The sequence below is a fragment of the Ambystoma mexicanum genome, chromosome 7q (assembly GCF_040938575.1).
Source record: "Ambystoma mexicanum isolate Mex_15411 chromosome 7q, UKY_AmexF1_1, whole genome shotgun sequence".
NCBI classification, from domain to species: Eukaryota; Metazoa; Chordata; class Amphibia; order Caudata; family Ambystomatidae; genus Ambystoma; species Ambystoma mexicanum.
This window is the reverse complement of record NC_090941.1, coordinates 20,416,214-20,434,922: the sequence shown is the minus strand read 5'-3', so window position 1 is coordinate 20,434,922 and position 18,709 is coordinate 20,416,214. Positions and strand designations below refer to the sequence as shown.

General features: G+C 47.1%; 1 protein-coding gene across 4 annotated transcripts in view; it reads right to left on the bottom strand.

Moving 5' to 3' along the window:
- Window positions 1-18,709, bottom strand: part of NIT2 (nitrilase family member 2) — a 717,582-nt gene that overhangs the window by 420,216 nt on the left and 278,657 nt on the right. For all 4 annotated transcript variants that reach the window (XM_069639171.1, XM_069639173.1, XM_069639169.1 and 1 more), the window contains one exon: window positions 10,262-10,382. In XM_069639171.1, coding sequence (XP_069495272.1) covers window positions 10,262-10,382 — 121 coding nt within the window. The remainder of the gene's footprint in view (window positions 1-10,261; window positions 10,383-18,709) is intronic.

Below are 18,709 nucleotides of genomic sequence, written 5' to 3'. Positions count from 1 at the left end.
CACAGCGAGTATGACCTCAGCGTTGAGCTCCCCGCCCCCATCCCAAGGGTGCCCACATCAGAAGGGAGAACTCACAGCAGCCCATGAACCACTGCGGGCCTGCCGCTGGAAAGAAAAGGAAAAAAACAAAGAAAAAAACAGACGGAGATTGGGCCACGTGTCACTGCAACAGACTGAGAACTACTGGCAGGGGACAGTCAGTATCTAACACTGGCCCCCCATGCTAACATTAACCAAGCAATGACCGTCCACCTTTGCAGTACCATAAAGGAGGCCCCAAAGCCACTCCACTACAGGCACAGAAGTTCACACTGCAAGCCAGCGGACAGGGCACTCAACCTCCAGAGCCACAAAAGACAGTGCAACACCAGCACATGCAGACGTCAATGCACCACTATCAAAAACGGCCCAGCTCGCAGAGGGCCGGCCCAAACTGTAGGAGTGCAACCCCTAGCAAGTGCACCCCTGAGCACCTGACACCCAGTCGTCCACACAGAGCCAAATCAAAGCGGAAAATCCAGGTGCAACACCTGCCAGGACACAGAACCACAAACTGGACACCAGCACGTGGTTAGACACCACGCAGGGCACGTACATTAAGCCTTTTGAGCCATTTGGTCTTAGCGCTGGGCTTTGCTGGGAGCTATGGGTCCAGCAATTTGAACCGAGCTTAAAAGCATGCAACATTACGGTTGAAGAAAAGAAAACGATCCTCCTCATGGTCAACCTCAGCACCATGGCGCTTAGACTATTCAATGCACTCCCAAATCATGGCACAGAAGACGACTACGAGACAGCGAAAGCGGTTATCATGAGAAAATTCAAGCCCCAAGTAAGCCCAGATTTTAAATGCTTCAAGATGAGCCAGGCCAGACAACGCCCACAGGAGAGCATCGACGATTTCCACGGTCGACAACGAGAAATGGCCATTGGCTGCGACTTCCCAGACAACGACGGTCAGACAGCAGGTCATACATGGCCTCTGCTCTGAGAAGCTCCGGAGGTCCATCGTATCCGAGACAAATCTCCCGTTAGACACCATCCTCACCAAGGAGCAACAACGGGAGAGGATATATGAGCATGTGGCAGAATTGGAGCAGATGATCCGTCACCTGCCATTGGACAAAGAAACATCACACAACAGCATGACCACCATCAACACACTGTGGCAGAACAAACCCCAGCAAGGACCGACAACAAGCAAGCCCAGAGAGTGCTTATGGTGCGGAGGCCAGCAACACAAAGGAGAACCCTGCCCAGCATATGGCACCACTAAGTGTGGGAAAGCCAATCACTATGCATCGGTATGCCTAAACTCCCAGAGAACACTCGCCTCAGAGGAGATCCAAAGACTGGAAAAATGACCCACGGGCCAGGAACGTACAACCCTTCCGCCCAAGAAAAACCGACCGCCACCATCGGAGACAGCCTGACCGGCCCCGTCACATACGAAGACGACGGGCCCAGGCAACAGAAGGTGAAGATGCCGACAGGAGCGGTGACAACGACCAGTCAGGGAGAGAACAGTCCCCAGACTACACAAACCGCTACCACAATTCGTCAAGATGAGAGAAAGCCCATGATCTCAGCGGTCAAGCCAGCCCACGGCAAACAATCCCACAACAGCGGGTCACATCGCAGTTGCACAGTAACAGTCCGAGAAATTCCAGTAAAGATGATCGACACTGGCACCACAGTGAATGTCATCCCACAAGGTTTGACAAGCTGGACCCCAGATCAACCCTGCGGCGAAGACCCGTACAACTATTCGCATGCAGATGCAAAAAGCCCCTGCCAGGCCTTGGGTACTTTAAAACCACGCTCGCTCACTCACAATGGAAAGAGTTGCAAAACTTGCATCTATGTAGTCAACGCGGGAATTGAGACACTACTCAGCTGACCAACCGCTGAAAGACTAGAACTGATACTGTTCACATTCGCAATTCACTCCAGAGAAATCGACTACCTGTGGTCTAATTAATCGTGGATCTAACTGTCGCCACAATCGTCAGCAAGCTGGACTTAAGGTCCGGCTACCACCAGATCCACCTGGCAAAGGACTCCAGATACTTTACAACCTTTTTGTCGCACCTTGGGCTGAGGAGATACCACTGGCTCAATTTTGTAATCTCCTCTGCAGCGCAAATGTGTTCCAACACGAAATACGAAAAGTTCTACAAGACCTCCCAGGGGTAACCAATGTCAGTGATGCCATCCTTGTCTATGGCAAAACAGAAAAGGAACAACAACAGCCGACTAGCAGCCACGCTACAGCGCCTAGATGGGTCAGGGCTGACACACCATGAAGAAAAAAGTGAATTTGGAAAATACACACAGTTTCTTCGGATATGTCTTTAACGAAAAAGGAGTGTCTCCAGATCCCGGAAAAGTGGCTGACATCAAAAAACACTCAGGCCCCCACCAATGCTACAGAGGTTCTGCAGCTTCCTTGGCATGGCAACATACTGTGGGCGGTTCATCCCCGACCTGGCCACAATTGCCACTCCACTGCAAGAACTCACAAAAGCAAAGTCATCGTAGGAGTGGTGAGGGACTCAAGAAACAGCATTCCAGAAGATCAAAAATCTCTATCCAGCGACGTCACCATGGCGTTCGACACGTCGCCAAAGACAGAACTACCAGTGCATGCCCGCCCCGTCGTCCTCAGAGCAGTCCTCACCTAAACGGACTGAGACGGAAACCGTAGTTCCCATTGCCTTCGCCAGCAGAGCTCACTCCCACCAAAAGGAACTATACTCATATAGAAAAGGAGGCCCTTGCCATCATATGGGGCTGCAGACACTTTCATGTGTACATCCTGGGCCAACCTGTGAAAGTGCTGACAGACCATAAACCCCTGGTCCCAATATTCAAGGGGTCAGCACCCCCCTAATCCCCCCCACCAGCCAGGATCCAATGCTGGACGCTCCAGTTACAGCAATTCAATCTTGAGGGACGATACAGAGCAGGGGCCGTCAATCCTGCAGACTTCCTGTCGCGACAACCATAACCTGCCTCTGCAGCAGTATGCGAAGCAGCCAAAGAAACAGAGGAACACATATGCCATATCATTGCCTGCACCAAAGGCAATGAAGCTAGATGAAATAGTAGAGGAAATAGACAAAGAACCCTGCCTCCAAATGACCAAGGAAGCGATACTAACTGGCAAGTGGATGACTTTCCTCACCTCCGTCGCCCACCGGACGCTCCAGGCACATGAGATGATGCAAGCCCTGTTCGGGATACAACAAGAACTATCCGTGTCTCTGGAAGGCCTGATCCTTCGGGGACACTGCATCATAATGCCCTCCAACCTGCACGAGAGAGCACTCCAACTTGCACACAAAGGGCACATGGGAATCGTGAAGACACAAGCATTCCTCAAATTGAGAGTGTGGATGCCGCAGATACAGCAGAAAGTCATTGCCCTCGTTGAAACCTGTGCAGCGCGTCTAGCCACCCGCAGACCTGGACCACCAGAGCCCATGGCCTGTCCCCCAAGAAGCGAACGCCGCTGGGACACAGTGAGCATCGATTTCTGCACAATCGCCAACAAAGCCTACCTCTTGGTAGCAATAGATGAATATACAAGGTACCCAGAGGTCGAACCAGTCAACTCCACAGACGCAGCTTCCCTCACGAGAGCACTAGAAAAGATGTTTGCTGTGCACGGCATACCATCATCGATTAAAAGCGACAACGGTCCACCATTTAAAAGCTAGGAGTTTAAATGCTTCATTGCTAAAAAGGGAACTTGCCACCACCACATCACACCATACTGGCCCCAAGCCAAGGGTGATGCAGAGAGGTTTCTGGCATCCATCAATAAGTGCCTAAGAATCGCCAAAGACAAGGGACGACCATGGCTACCCAAACCTTACTTGTTTCTTTGATCATATCGACAAACCCCTCACTCAGCCACCCAGGTCAGCCCTGCAGCCCTGATGTTTGGGTACCCATCCAAGCAGGACTCCCCCCTTCACCTTTCCTGGCACCCTCCACAAGTAGACCTGGAACAAATTAAAAGAAGACAAGAGCGCAATGCACAAGATGATAGCTCGAGAAGAGCCACACCCAGCCACCTCCAAGTAGGGGACACCGCACTTGTGGGGAACCAATCGCTGCACGGGAAGATGACCCTCCCCTTTGAGTCTCGTCCCTGGACCATCACCCACTGGGAGCAAGGGCTGGCCACCGCCACGCGAGGGTAAGAGACCGTCACCAGGAACGTGTTCCATTTCAAGCGGATACTACACACACTGTGGGAAGGATCTCAAGAGGACAGAACCCCCATGAGGGCCCAACCCACAGTGGCTGCACCAACACCACTGGGCGGAGAAACCCCCCCGAGACGCCAGCTTGAGAAACCCCCAGCATCCAGAGACAGAGAAAGGAGTCCACCCAGATCAACCACCCCATATAGGGAGGACGATACTCACTCCGCAGACGGCTTGTGCCCTCCACCCGACTCCAGGGATACATCCTGAATGGCATCTACTGCCAAACATGAGCAGGAGCACTGAACACTGGCGTACAAGGACTACAGCATTGTTTGAAAAAGTTTGTTTGTTCGGCCAAGTTGGGGAGGGATGTGATGGTCACATGACATGGGATGATGCGGTCGCAAAGGACCACATGGGTAAGAGGAAATAAAGGGAGGAGCGAAAGGCCCACCAAGGTAGTCTTCACACCGACACTGCTTCTACTGTGTGTGCCCCTGTCATTGCGCTGCTGCGCGCCCAGTCCACGGGGCCTTACCTGCACCACTCAGCGACACAACATCCGCCGCGCCCTTGCCTGCACGCATTAACGGCGGCCGCCGCAAACCCCAGTACGGTTGACCTGGAAAGCGGCCCGGTATCAGAGCAGACAGGACACCAAGCCCCCCTCACGCTCCTGCCACCACCACCTTCTCAGGACCACAACAACAATCTGCCTAGCCGCTGCACAGGCCTGAGCCAGCACCAAAACAGGAAGTGTAGTATTACAACTTAAAGAGGCCTGCCCAGTGTTGTGTGGGTACATGGAAGAGACTACTACTCCCAGAATGCATAGAGAGGCAAACTGTTTAGACAGACAAGCTTTATGAATCACACATTATACTCGCGGTGTGAATTTCCAGGCACCCTGCGCCTTAGGCTGCATGTAAAACATGGCCACCACCACCACAGGAGCTCAAAGAGTTGCGATGCAGAGCACTTTTGGGCAGGGAAAGGCAGGAAAGGGTGGGATTAGCCATAGGGAATAGCATAGCCAGGGGCAGGGAATGGGAGGGCTCATACCCAAACAACGCCTAATACACTATGTGTTCCTCCTCAAATGTCATTTGTCTGTGCCCCTCGTCAGATGCCATTCCTCCCTAGGCATACAGAAGTCAGTATTTGAATGCAATAGTTTGGGCTTTATAGGTCTTGCAAGCGACTCCTAAAAGCCCAAACTAAAAAGGGGACCACAATTAAATCGACCAAACAGTTCTCCGTAATCAGAGCCTCTACTATTGCATTCACTTCAACCTGCAGTTTAGGCAAATCTATGGCTCCTTGAGCAGATTCCGTGTAATCTCTCTTATTCAATTTCTCATCAAACTATGTGAAAGTCTCTGCTATCCTATTTGAACTGGATGCTCCCTCCCTTTACCCCGTGCCCTCCCTGAAGAGCTGGAGCAATCCAGGTAGCTGGTTGTTCTCTCTGCCTTCCCTCTGCATTTTCAACCTCAAGCAAGGCATTCACTTTATCCCCATTATCAGAGTACCTATGTTTTAGGAAAAGAAGCTTGTTATAAATTACCACACTTTGTAACCCATTAATTCCCCCTAAACGTGATCAATCCTGTCCTGCGCCCCCTCCGCTTCTCTGGAAGTCCCTCTGTGTGCCAAAAGCCTTTTATGAGAGTCATTCGGATCCCTTTCCTTAGTTGTGCGTTCCTTTTACTGTCTGAAGCCTTGACTAATCATAAACCCCTACAATGTTGCACTGGCCGCATCCCACACCATCCCTATCAGGACAGAGTCTCATTCCTTCTGAAAAACACCTCCATCTCCACCAAACATTGCCTAAAATGCGTGTCACTTAACTGCAAGTCATTGCACTAACATTTCCCTGCACCTTGCTCTGGATAGAGCAGATCAAACATCAGATGAACCATCTTATTCTCTGTCCATGCCACCAGCAAAATCTGAGCCCATTTTATCCTCTCCTGCAGACATGAAGATATAGCTATACATGAAAAACCAAGATGATGTTGCTTCTCCCTCTCCCCAGGCGGTCAGTACCTAATAATCTTGACTCCTTTCTGCTTTCTCAGTCTGGTGGATTCTCCATAGGATTGGGGCTGTTCTCTGGGGCCTCCTCTCCGTCAGGAATCCTGGCCGGGCCACTCGGGGCCTGTTGCTTAGAACCCCTCGGTGGTGCCTTTGACCATTCCCACCATTTTCGCTGCTTCCCTCAGTAGTCTACATTCTTATCAGATGGGTTCTTCTCTTCTATTTTTGGAATCTGCATGCCCTCCTCACAGGTCGTTATCCAGTGTTGTCTCCCCTCCCACTTGAATAGCAACCCAAATGGGAAGGTCCATCGATAGCGCACCTCTGCCCGGGCCAATACCCGCACCACCGGACCCATGATTCGTCATTTGGTCAAGGTGGACTGAGCCAAGTCTAGGAATAGTTGGATTTCCAAACCGTTGTAGGCAATCCTTCTGGAAGCAACTAGTATCTGTTCTAATTGAAACAATGAAGGGCTACAACCACATCCCTGCGCCTGGCCCCTGGCTTTCCTCTACTAGGACCCACTTCTCGAATGCAATCCAAACGTACTTCTGACCCATTATCCATCTCCATGAGGTCAGCAAATACGTGTTGCGCAGCCCCCTGCAAATCCTCGTCGGCCACTGTTTCCGCTAGGCCCTTTATTCTGATGTTTGCCCTTCGTGACCAATTCGCAAGATCTTCGCTTTGTATTTCCAGATTTTGGGTGACCATTGCCAGTCGCTCCACCAGCTAATCTATCTTGCAGTTATCTTCTGCGATTTCCTGTAGCGGGTTTACTGCTGCGTCCGTCCGCTCTTCCAGGCTCGCAATGTACCCCTTCACCTCTTGCAATGACTGCGTGAGCGCCACGCAGATTAGGCTCAGTTTTGACTGGATTGTCTGAGAGCTTGCCCCAAAGTCCTGAAAGTACTGGCAGAGTATGTTTTGGGTGACCACCTGCTCTTTCTCTGGGCCTCCGGCTGCTACAGGTTCTCTCTCCAGGGCCAGATCCTGCTCGGCACCTGTGGCCGTCTCTCCCTCTCTACGCCTCCTTCTTTGTAGCTTGCCATCTTGGGTCTTCTTAGTCGACTTGCGGGTCGTGTGCAGGTCTTAACGCTCGTTTTTGGACATTGCTGCGGGAGTTATGTATGTGGGAGCGTGTTAACCCCACCTCCTCCTGTTGCCCCACTCCTTTACCTCAGGTCTCCTCCTTGGGACCTTGCAAGTGCGCTCGCCCCTTTCACTTCCCATTTCTGTTCACAGAGCAACCTGGAGGGCGTACTGCCTCTCTCTGGGGAGGCCTGACAAAATAACTGAAGTGGTCCTCCCTCTGTTCTTTGCTGAACTCTGTGGGGTGCTTAAATGATAATGGATTCAAAAGTATGGATTCAAAAGTATACATCGAGGATGTTAAACACTGTAGATGATCACAGGGCAGCAGTGAGTAATGTGTGCTGAAGAAAAAGGAGGACATTTTATATACTACAGCGGCTCTGGTCGAAGCAGTCTGAGCAGAAGGGGCAATTCCTTGTTTTACTCAGCACTTTGTGTCTATAGCTTCTCCTGTGAATTTGCCTAATGTGCAGTAGTATCTTTTAGAGCATAGTCACATATACCCAAGCTCTAGAAGGATATCATTAGTTTATATCATCCCAGTGCAACTAAAAATTGTAGTTATCTCACTTTAAACTGCCCTTTAACTTTCAATTTTTGCACACCTTTGGTGATAAGGCCATTACCCTGGCTTCATCAAGAGGGCATGTGAACAGGGGGTAGAAAGGAAAGGGTTCCTCCCTCTGAGCACTCAAGCGTCACACATTCACTTATTGGGCTCTCCCCATGTTTTGTAGGAAACTGCTCTTTTCCTGGTATCAGCTTTTTCAGTTCAGGAGTTCTTGGTTTATAAGTAATATATTGTGGTATATTTGTCTTCACACTGGGATCTGTGTACTGTACCCAGTGACCTCTTGTATCCATTTCATAGGTTTTCCATTCCCTAGGATAATTAGGTTTAATCGCCTTATGATTCTCACTCTGCTTACTATGTTGACACCCCCTAGGGCGAATTCCTTTTTGGTTCTCACTTTTCACTAAGTATTTGCATTCACTGTGATCATTAGGCAGTGTCGTTTTGTGATTTGTACTCTTCACAAACTATTCACTGCCACTGGGACGAGTAGGTTGAATCCCCTTGTGATTCTACCCTCTTCACCCAGTATTCATAGTTACAGGGACGAGTATGAGGAGCCCCTGAGTGATCTTCACTCTTGTACTTTTGCCAATCACTGGGACGTGTATGATGTGTCCCTGCACTGGGACGAGTGGGATGGCCCCAGTAAGGATTTATAGTCTCTTCACTACTTTAGTTCCTGCTGGGACAAGAGTTATAACTCCTGTAGTGGTTCTTTCTCTTTAAATGATTTTGCTCCCCAGTGTGATGAGGAAGATCACTCCAATTGTTACATTAGTTTTTTCAAGTACCACAATTATTTATCGGCCAATCATCATCATCATCACCGCCATTCTCCTCGGGTCTCCTGCTGTCCCAATTACCTATCTTGTTGTGGGGCTGTATCACCATGTAGGTGTGTTCTTTCTCTGTCACTTTCTGGCTTGTCAGGATGCTTCCCCCTCTTGTGCCTTCCTTGGTGCTTCTCGATGGAAGGTCTTGTTGTCGGGTAGGGTTTTTTCCCTTTCCCCGGTCTGGTTACCACTCCCTCAGTATGTGTCACTCCGGGGACTAAGCTTTCCTTCAAAGAGCCCGTCCACACTCGGGTTGCCTTGTATGCCCCTCCTTGGACTAAGAGGTAGCCTTGCAGGCTCTCGGTAGACAGTGGTTTCTCAGTTTCTTTTGCGTCCCTCCTACGACGTGCTGATTTCTATTCCCCTGCCTCTCAAGCAGGAGAGGTGAAGGCTCTGGCTCACACATTTCGGCTTCGTCTTGAAAAACAGACTTCTCTTCAGTGTCTCAGCTTCCTTCCGACAGCTGACTCGAAGCTCCCGGGCTTTCCTCAGACATTCTCTTGTCCATCCCACTTTTATTATGGAGCTCTGGGGCATCCTCAGTTAGTCATGACAGTCATTTCTTTGTGTCAGAGCTATATTCATTATAACTCTTTGGGGCTTCTTCGTCACAATAGTAAGTAGGTATTGACTCTTCATGTTTCTTGTGCTCTTACGCTTCTCAGTACCAAACAGGTACTTGTCTTTTGCAGGAAGTCACAATTAAAGATGTAAGAAGAGTCCGGTTTACTGTCCATGGGTATGCTATTAGTGGATTTCTGAGTGATGTGAAAAGGGACTTCCTCATCGGAACGAGAGTCCCTGTCTCCATTGTGTGTGTAGGTGGGGGGTTGGAGTTGTCTCTCCCTGTGAGGCTCTGCTAACCACCACCCCTAGGTGGAATATCGGATAGAGGGCTCACCTCCCTAGCCACACAAGGAAAGCCCCCCCCACCCCCCAGGGAGAAGTGACTGAATCCCTCAATTCATGAAACTGCTTTTAATAGAACGTATACGCAGTAGAACATTTGCCTATATTGTAAAGAGCCTGGGGCTTTCCTGGACATCCTTTGGGCCGCTCGGGGGTGGGTGGGTAGGGGTTGTCCAGAAACAATATTTTCCTTGGTATGAAAAAGTGCTAATGCCATTGATTTAGGGGAACAAAGTAATACTAGGTGCAGACAATGCCAAAGACAATATGCCTTGTCGATGTACTGTCACAACTTTCTAATAAACTATGCAAACACAATTTAAATTGCAATACAATTATCACGGCTTCATAGCTGGAACTATGATGGCATGCAGAGTGAAGAAACTAATCATTGTTATAAACGCTGCATCATTTAAACAAAAATATTAATGGTCCATGCACGATTGTGATTGTAGTGCTTTGTTTTTGTGTTCATACTAGCGATACATAGAAATCAGAATGTACAGCACTCTCCCCCAGTTCACAAATTAAAGAATTTAGGAGCTAGATACATTTCTGAATAGTTAATAAGTCCTATTTACCGCCAATGAGATATATGCCACACTCTTTTGCAAGATCTGATAGCACTTTGCTGGATTCTCCAGGAATTTTTTCTGCATACTCTGCAAAGAACTTTGTACCATATGGGGAATTGAAACATTCCTAGAGAGATGAGAGAAAATTAAGAAAAATCATGGACAACATGTAGCTAAGTGTTCACCATTATGTTTGTAAATAGAAGAAAAAATTACTTACCCCCCTGGTAAAGTTCTTTCGACTGGATGTTTCTCCCACGTATCGTATTCATCTTGTGATATCTTTGTTTCAAGCTTCAACTGCTTCGGAAAAGGGTTTCACTCGGCAGAGGTAGCTAGGCGTCAAGACGGTGGACTCGATGTCCCTCGAGGGCTTCCATCTCAGCTGATGTCATTGTCGAGTACATATACCACACGCAGCGCCAGTTGGCTTCAGGTCTGTTTTTTCGCTACCTATATGCAGAATCACTGGCCTTGAAAAGTGCCTTTAAATGATCAGACATTAAAAGAGCGCAAGGTCTAAAGTTCGGAAAGTATAAAGTGGGGAAGGCGATGAGGAATACGTGGGAGGAACATCCAGTCGAAAGAACGTTAAGTAACTTGTTCTGCGAATCGATTGTGTCCTCCCACGTATTCCTCATCTTATGATAGACTCCCAAAGCAGTATTAGGTTCTTTTGGAGAAGGAAATAAGAATTTGAGAGTTAATGTTTGTCGAGAATGGAGCATAGAACTGCCTTCCCAAATCTTCCTTGATTGTTAGAGGTGTCTAAACAATGTTTTGTGAATGTGTGGAAGGTGGACCAGGTACCTGCCTCACAAATATCCTTTATCGGGACACCCCTCTGAAGGGCAGAAGAAGTTGCCATGCCCTTAGTGGAATGAGCCCTTAAACCTTCCGGGGGTTCTTTCCCAGCTAGCCTGCAGCACACCGAAATAGCTAGTATGATCCATTTGGATAGAGTGTTTCTGTGCTAAATGGTAATCCGATACAATCTTAAGTAGAAAAAGTGGGTTTGACCTTCAGGACAACCTTATCCTTGTAAAAGGTAGTAAACTGAGATTTACAGAATAATGCCTGTAACTCACTCACCTTGCGGGCAGATGCTATCGCTACTAACAACATGGTTTTGTAAGTTAGCAGCCTTAAAGGGCAGGAATGGAGTGGCTCAAAAGGAGAGCATTTCAAAACTTTAAAACCAAGTCAAGGTCCCAAGTTGGTATTTGGAAAACCAACCGGAGGGAATGACGAACGAAGCTGCAGCGGTACAGTAGCTTGTAAGTTGTTAACTAGGGGGCGCGCGGGGTTCAAATGCAGAGCTGCCCTAGGACGGATGTTCTAACCTGGTCTTTCTTCTTCTTCTTCACAGGGTCCGTGTTCGTGGATGTGGAGTGTGGTGCTGCAGCGTCAGGATCAAGATCACTGGATGTCAGTAGATGAGTCTGCATGTGAAGCACCGGTTTCCTGGAGGTGAGTATGCAGGAGAACGTCCGATTTCAAAGGTAAGTAAACTGGTCCAAGCGGCGGTGAGCGTCACGTTGCCCAAAAGTGCACAGTAAAGCATAGCACCGGCCTTAAGGATGGATCAGCTTACATAGCTGAGCTTCTGAAGCCAAGCCCACCAGGTTCAGCCTGCCTGCCACACCCTGCCACACCCGATGAGTCAGCACATGAAGACCAGGCCTAGGGAGCCACACCTGATGAGTCAGCACATGAGGATGTTCTCTGGAATAAATGCTTTCTGCTCCTGGAAAGTTCTTGTAAAATAAAAGCACTCCTGCACTGAAATAAAGTGTTCCTGCTCACATCTCTATATGAGCCTGGCGCCAAAGGCGCCAGGACGGAGTCCAGCCAGGACCCCTGTGTTTATGGGTCCCAAAGGGACATAAGTGAGTCAAGTGACACATTGCTCCCATCACTAGATGGTGTGGTTTGTGTGTTCTGAGGCCTGTGGCCCTGACAGGTAGTACATGGCCACCTTGTTGTCCATCATTATCAGGACATTCCGTCCCTGTACAGAGGGCAGAAAGGCCATCAGTAGTAGTTCGATTGCCCTCAGCTCCAAAACGTTGATGTGTAGTCTGGACTCTGATGGAGAACAACAACCGATGATTGTCAGATCGTTGGCATGGGCTCCCCACCCAGTGAGGCGTCCGTCACTACTATTATCGCCGGCCATGGTAGGCAAAAAGGTTCTCCTTTCAGAATGTTGTCCTCGCAGGCCCACCACAGAAGGTCCTGTGAGACTCTGCTCGGAATCTGAAGGAGATCTCACATCATGCCTGAGCATTGGTACCACTGTATTCTGAGAGCGAAATGAAGATCTCATTCTCAGGCGAGCCTCTGGCACCAGAAAAATGCAGGATGCCATGAGGCCGAGCAACCTCAAAAAGTCGAAGGTCGGAAGACGCTGGACACTCTGAAACTTGGTGACCATCTGCAAAATGTCTTGAGCCCTCACCTCGGGTGGTGAGGCTTTTCCCCAAGGATGCATCCAGGACTGCTCCAATAAACTGGAGTCTAAGACAGTATCATGTGGGACTTATTGTAATTGAGGGAGAAGCCCAGTCTGTGGGGGGGAGAGGCAGGTGATACGGAAATGTTCCTGAACCTGTAACGGTGAACGTGCCCTGATCAGCCAATCATCCAGGTAGGGGTAGACGTGAATCCCCTTCTCCTGAGACTTGCTGCCACCACTGCCATTAACTTGGCAAAAACCCTGGAGGTGGAAGTCAACCCGAATGGCAGAACTCGAAACTGATAATGAGAACCGCCATTGACGAACCTCAGGTACTTCATGTGCTTGTGATGGATTGGCACATGAAAGTAATAAATCGTGAAGGTCCAACAATAGCATCCAATCCTGGAGCTGCAGGGCCTGGAGGATCTGAGAAAGTGTGACCATTTGAACTTGTCCTTCCTGAAGAACTTGTTCAAGGATCTCAAGTCCAAGATAGGTCTCAGTCCTCCGGCCCTTCTTGGGGATTAGGAAATGGGGAGAATACCATCCTCTGTTCCTCTACATCACAGGTACTGGTTCTATAGCACCTTTCTCTAGCAGGGTAAACATTTCCTACAACAGGAATGGATCTGGGACATTTAGAGAATGGTTTACCGGTGGAGGATCCTGAGGTCTCAGTATAAAGAGGAGGCAGTGACCTTGGGAAACTGTTTCCAGTGCCCATGCATCCAAAGTAATACCTTGCATTCTTTCAGATGCTGTGACAGTCTGCCTCCCACCAGGGCGTCGTGAGTCAAGCGTGGTTTTAAGGTGGCTGAAGCAGAGGCTGACAGTAAAGATGCTGCTGCTTTGGTGGGCTTTGCACCTCTCCCTCGTCCACCAAGAGGGAATCTTATCTGTCCTCTCTGACCAGCCTGTCCTCTCAGTCTTCAAACTGAGGAGTAGTAGCGAAAAGACCTACCCCTCCAAGATGGATCTTCTAGGGTGAACAGGTTGTGGCTGCTTGACTGTGGCACTTAAGGACTTGGCTTCCGCCTTTGAGATCTGCAGCTTTTCAAGGCTTTTGTCAGCCTTATTTCCAAATACATGGGAGCCAACAAGGGGCATGTTAAGAAGTCTGGATTGTACATCAGGTGCAAATCCTGACTTCCTCAAACACGCAAATCTGCCTATGACAGTGCTTGCCGCCATGGCCCTGCTGACGCGGTCAGCAGTACCCAGACCCGATTGCAGAGACTTACACATGGCCTCCTTGCCATCCCTTATCAGGGTCATGAAGCGGTCTCTTTCCTCACCCTCAGGAATGTGATCAGCTGCCGACAGGGTGAATGTAAACTTTACAAGGGCTCATGTAGAATTGGCAGACTTTAAAGCCATGCTGCTAGCAGAAAAGACTTTCTTTCCCCAACAGTCAATGAGTTGGTCATCCCTAACGAGGGGTATGTATGGGTATGCTGCTTGCTTGGAGGCAGATGTAGCTGCTTGTACTATTAGGCTTTCCGGAGTTGCAGGTATTGACGATTAGCCACGGTCGCTACTGGATGGCCTGTATTTTTTTGTCAGAATGTTGTTTACTGCAGGGCTAGACTCTGGAGCCTCCCAATTTGCAGCAACTCTTTTTTATATGTCAGTCAAGTGGTCTTGTTCAAATGCAGGAGTTGGTCTATTCCATTTTAGGCATTCCACCACTCTGGACATTAAGCTTCTATATGGTGCACCTGCAGGATCAACTGGGTCCGGTTTCCCAAAATCTAGTTCTCGGGAGGTGTCCACCCCACTAACTGTCTGTAGGGTGTCATGTAGCTCCCTAACCCTGGTCTCTCCTGAAATTAAACATTCACATGTATTAGTATTTTTTTTAAACTAGGAGTATCCAATTGGAGACCACATGGAGGGTTATCATCTGAAGTTTCATTGCCCTCATATATAGATGTTAAGGATCTAATAAAATCCTTTTCACGTAAAGTTTGACACACCTTTTCCTAGCTTTTTTGTGGTAAAGGCGTCGAAGAATGTACAGTCGTCGATGCTTTTTGTATTGGCGTTGATGACTTGACTTTGGTCTTGTGCTTCGAGGGACTTGACCCTCGACTCGACTGTTTCTTTGATGATTTCTTGTCTCATCGAGTACTCACAGATTTGAATAGTCTTATCGTGCTTGAGGGCACGCAGAGTTTTGCCTTGGCCTCATGCTTTTCATCGACCTTAGCATGGCCACTTTCCTTCTGCTTTGAGGATGGGGCCTGATCCTCAACGATTTTGCACATTTTCTTCCTCTTCTTTGGAAGAGGATTTAGTCGGGCAGACTACGCTCCTTTCATCTGAGGAGGAAGGTGAGGAAGAAGGTGGTGAGCTAAGCCTTCTCTACGATTTTTTTCGATGACAAGGAGTGTCTGCTCCTCAAGTGGGACCGTTTTTTTGATCTTTCTTTGTGAGGAGAGGAATCTCTCGACTCGTGAGATGACCCACATTTCGATGGCGTGGATAGGGATTTGGAGACATTCCTACCCACCAAATGTTTAGCTTTGCGCTCTTTTAAGGCCTTACCTTTCATCAACTGACAGGATCGACAGTCGTTGGTTACATGCTCGACGTCCAGGCACCAGATACATATCTTATGCGGGGCCGTGATGGACATCTTTTTTTTTTTTTCAAAAATACTTGATTGATTTTCACAAAACATAAATAACATTAGTAAAAGTAACAATGTTCCACATTCAACAAAAAGAGTAAAATATACAGCATAACAAAAGCTTCATAAATAGTTCAGACCATAAAAGACTAATCCTAGTGAAACACCATCAACAAATAACAGTACTTCAGAAAAGACAACACAAACACAAAAACAACACGAAGGACATCACAAATGGGATGAAAAGCAAGAGAAGAGAAGAAAAAAAAATAGGGGAGGAAAGGAGCCCCACCAAATGTACCAACCCAATCTGCACATCAATCATAAAGAGCCATAAACGGAGCCCATAACTTCACATAATCTTCATCTCTATCCTTATTACGAAAGGAAGCCTTATCATATTGTGCCAAAACATGCAATTCTGCCAGCCAATCATTAACATTAGGTTTCTTCCTCGTTTTCCAGACCCTGAGTATTAGCTTAATCGCCACCATTATGGCCCTGTCAATCCAGCAAGAGTGCCTCCTAGCTCTACCACCTCTGTCTTTACAGGAAAGTAAAATAATATTTACTGCCGACCTCCGCAAAACCACACCAAAAATCAAATCAATCCTATCAATTACTGCCGTCCAAAACTCTCGCACTCTCGGGTAATCCCATAGTAAATGCAGTAGTGTGCCTCTATCAACATTACAACACCAACACAAATCATCAGGCCGTAGCCCGAATTTAAACATCTTAACCGGCGTCCAATATAACTTCCCAATAACTTTCTGTCGAATTAAATGTAAACCCATATCAGGTCCCAAATTCAAACCAACCCTCAGAACATACTTCCAATCCCCCTCAGAAATATCATCCTGAACATCATCCGACCAAACATCTCTCAATCTGGACCATGCACCTTGGAGTTTCTCATCAAAAGGCATAAATTGCATATAAGTACGTACACTATATTCCTGACCCTCTAACAACTTATTAATCTCCGGCTTTTTCCCAATTGAACCACCAGCCATTCCAATCCTACTATTTATCAAAGTCACAAAAGACAAGTACCTATTCATTTCACTCTGCCTCAAACCGTACCTATCCTTTAATTCCACAAAACTCAACAACCGGTCTCCTTCCATCACATCAGCCAGCCTCAGAATCCCTTTTTTTATCCAACTAATCCAATTAAAAAATGTATTGTCAATCTGCAATGCTGTATTATGCCATAGTGAAGCATCTGGACTGAAACCATAAATCATTCCGTTGTCTCTAAACCACACCTCCATCGCCTGTCTAGTTGCCACAATTGGAATTAACTTCAATTTCTTATTCTGTAATTTATCCATACTATATATAGTCTCCAGGTCAACCAAATAGGTTCCTTTACAGCACAATCTCTAAAGTAATATGAACTCTTTTTGAGTAAAAAGGCCTTATAATAGTTTATTAAATCAGGGAAACCGAACCCCCCCATCCTCAACCTTTCGAACTAGCATATATTTCGGAATCCGAGGTCTCTTCCCAGGGCCCCACAAGAAAGAAGAAAAAAGGATTGTCAACTTTGAATAGCTGTTTTTTAAATAACAACGGAATGGACTGGAGAACATATAAGATCTTTGGCAAAAGAACCATTTTAATCGCATTGATCTTTGCCCACAGATTCAATGTCAATCTCTTTCACCTCTTAATCAATAGTGACAAATTCGCAGTTACCAGATCCAAATTAAATTGTAGCAAATTATTTAAATCTCCATGTATATGAATCCCTAAATACTTAACACCCCTTGGTGACCACTTACAGTTCCATGAACGCAAAACATCACACCCCCCTCGGCCAGACAAAGGAAACACTTCAGTTTTATCCCAGTTCACCTTATGCCCTGATATTCACCCACTTCTTGAAACATCACCTTTATCACATCCCCACACACTTCAGGATTCGACAACATAAGAAGCATATCATCAGCATACGATAAAACTTTAACTTCAACTTTCCCCACCATAATTCCTGCAATAGTCTCACATTGTCTAATATAAGTAGCAAGCGGTTCTAACGCCAAATCGAACAAAAAAGGTGACAACGGACAGCCTTGTCTCGTGCCCCTCAACAACTGAAATGAGTCTGAAATTACCCCATTAACCAACACCCATTAATTTATTACCCCATTAGATGCTCTAGCATCTCTATGAATACACTTCACCATGTTCATAAAAATTGGGCCGAAGGCCATTTTCAGTAAAGTGAATTCTAGAAACTTCCAGTTAACCCTATCAAAGGCTTTTTCAGCATCAAAAAACCCAATGACTTCATTCGTATCCTTCCCAAAACGCTCACCAAGCACATGTAACACAGTTCTGATATTATCATAGCCATAACGCCCTGGAATGAAACCCACCTGGGACCCATTCACCAGATCCCCCACATACAATCTCAGCCTGTTGGGCCAAATTTTAGTGAAAATTTTAAGATCCACATTCAACATTGAAATAGGTATGTAATTCCCACACCTAGTATGATCCTTATCAGGCTTCGGGATCACAACAATCAACGCCTCCTTCATCGAATCACACATCATTCCCGAAGATATAAACTCATTATAAAGGTCACACAAAATAGGTGCCAACTGAACATCACATTTTTTATAAAATCCCGAGACAATACCGTCAGGACCCGGCGATTTCCCTTCTTTCATTTGTGAAATGGCCACACTAACATCAGCAACCTCAACTGCAGAGTCAAGTAAAATCTGCTTCTCTAAAGCCAGCTTGGAGAGTGAAATTTTCTCAAAAAACGCCTCAAATCTTTCAACATTAGGGCCAATATCTTCCCTATACAGTGACTCATAAAAATCCTTGAAATATCCACAAATGTCCCCATTTTTATGCAATGTGGTGCCACCCTCTGTTTGAATAGAAGAGACACAGGAATCCAACACCAACCCCTTAAGCTTATATGCCAACAGTTTGCCATTCCGATCCCCTGATTCCCAAAACTTCTGCTGCGAATAAAACAAACTTTTACTTGCTAGGTTTTGAATATGAGTCCTCAATTCTGCTTCTAATTTATGCAATTTGAGCTTATTCGAAACTGAACCATCAGTAGCACAAACCCTCTGTAAGTCATTGATCTCTTCCTCTAGATTACTGATCAACTTCTGATTATTCTTCTTCGCGTGGGCAGACCTACTCATCAGTTCTCCCCTCAAGACTGCCTTAAAACAATCCCAAACAGACTTAATATCAGCCGAGCCAATATTTTCCTCAAAGTAATGTCCAATAAATGCATCTAAACCCTCTGCAACCACATCATCCTTCAGTGCACTGGCTTGCATTCTCCATCTTCTTGATTTGGCACATACACTGTCCAAAA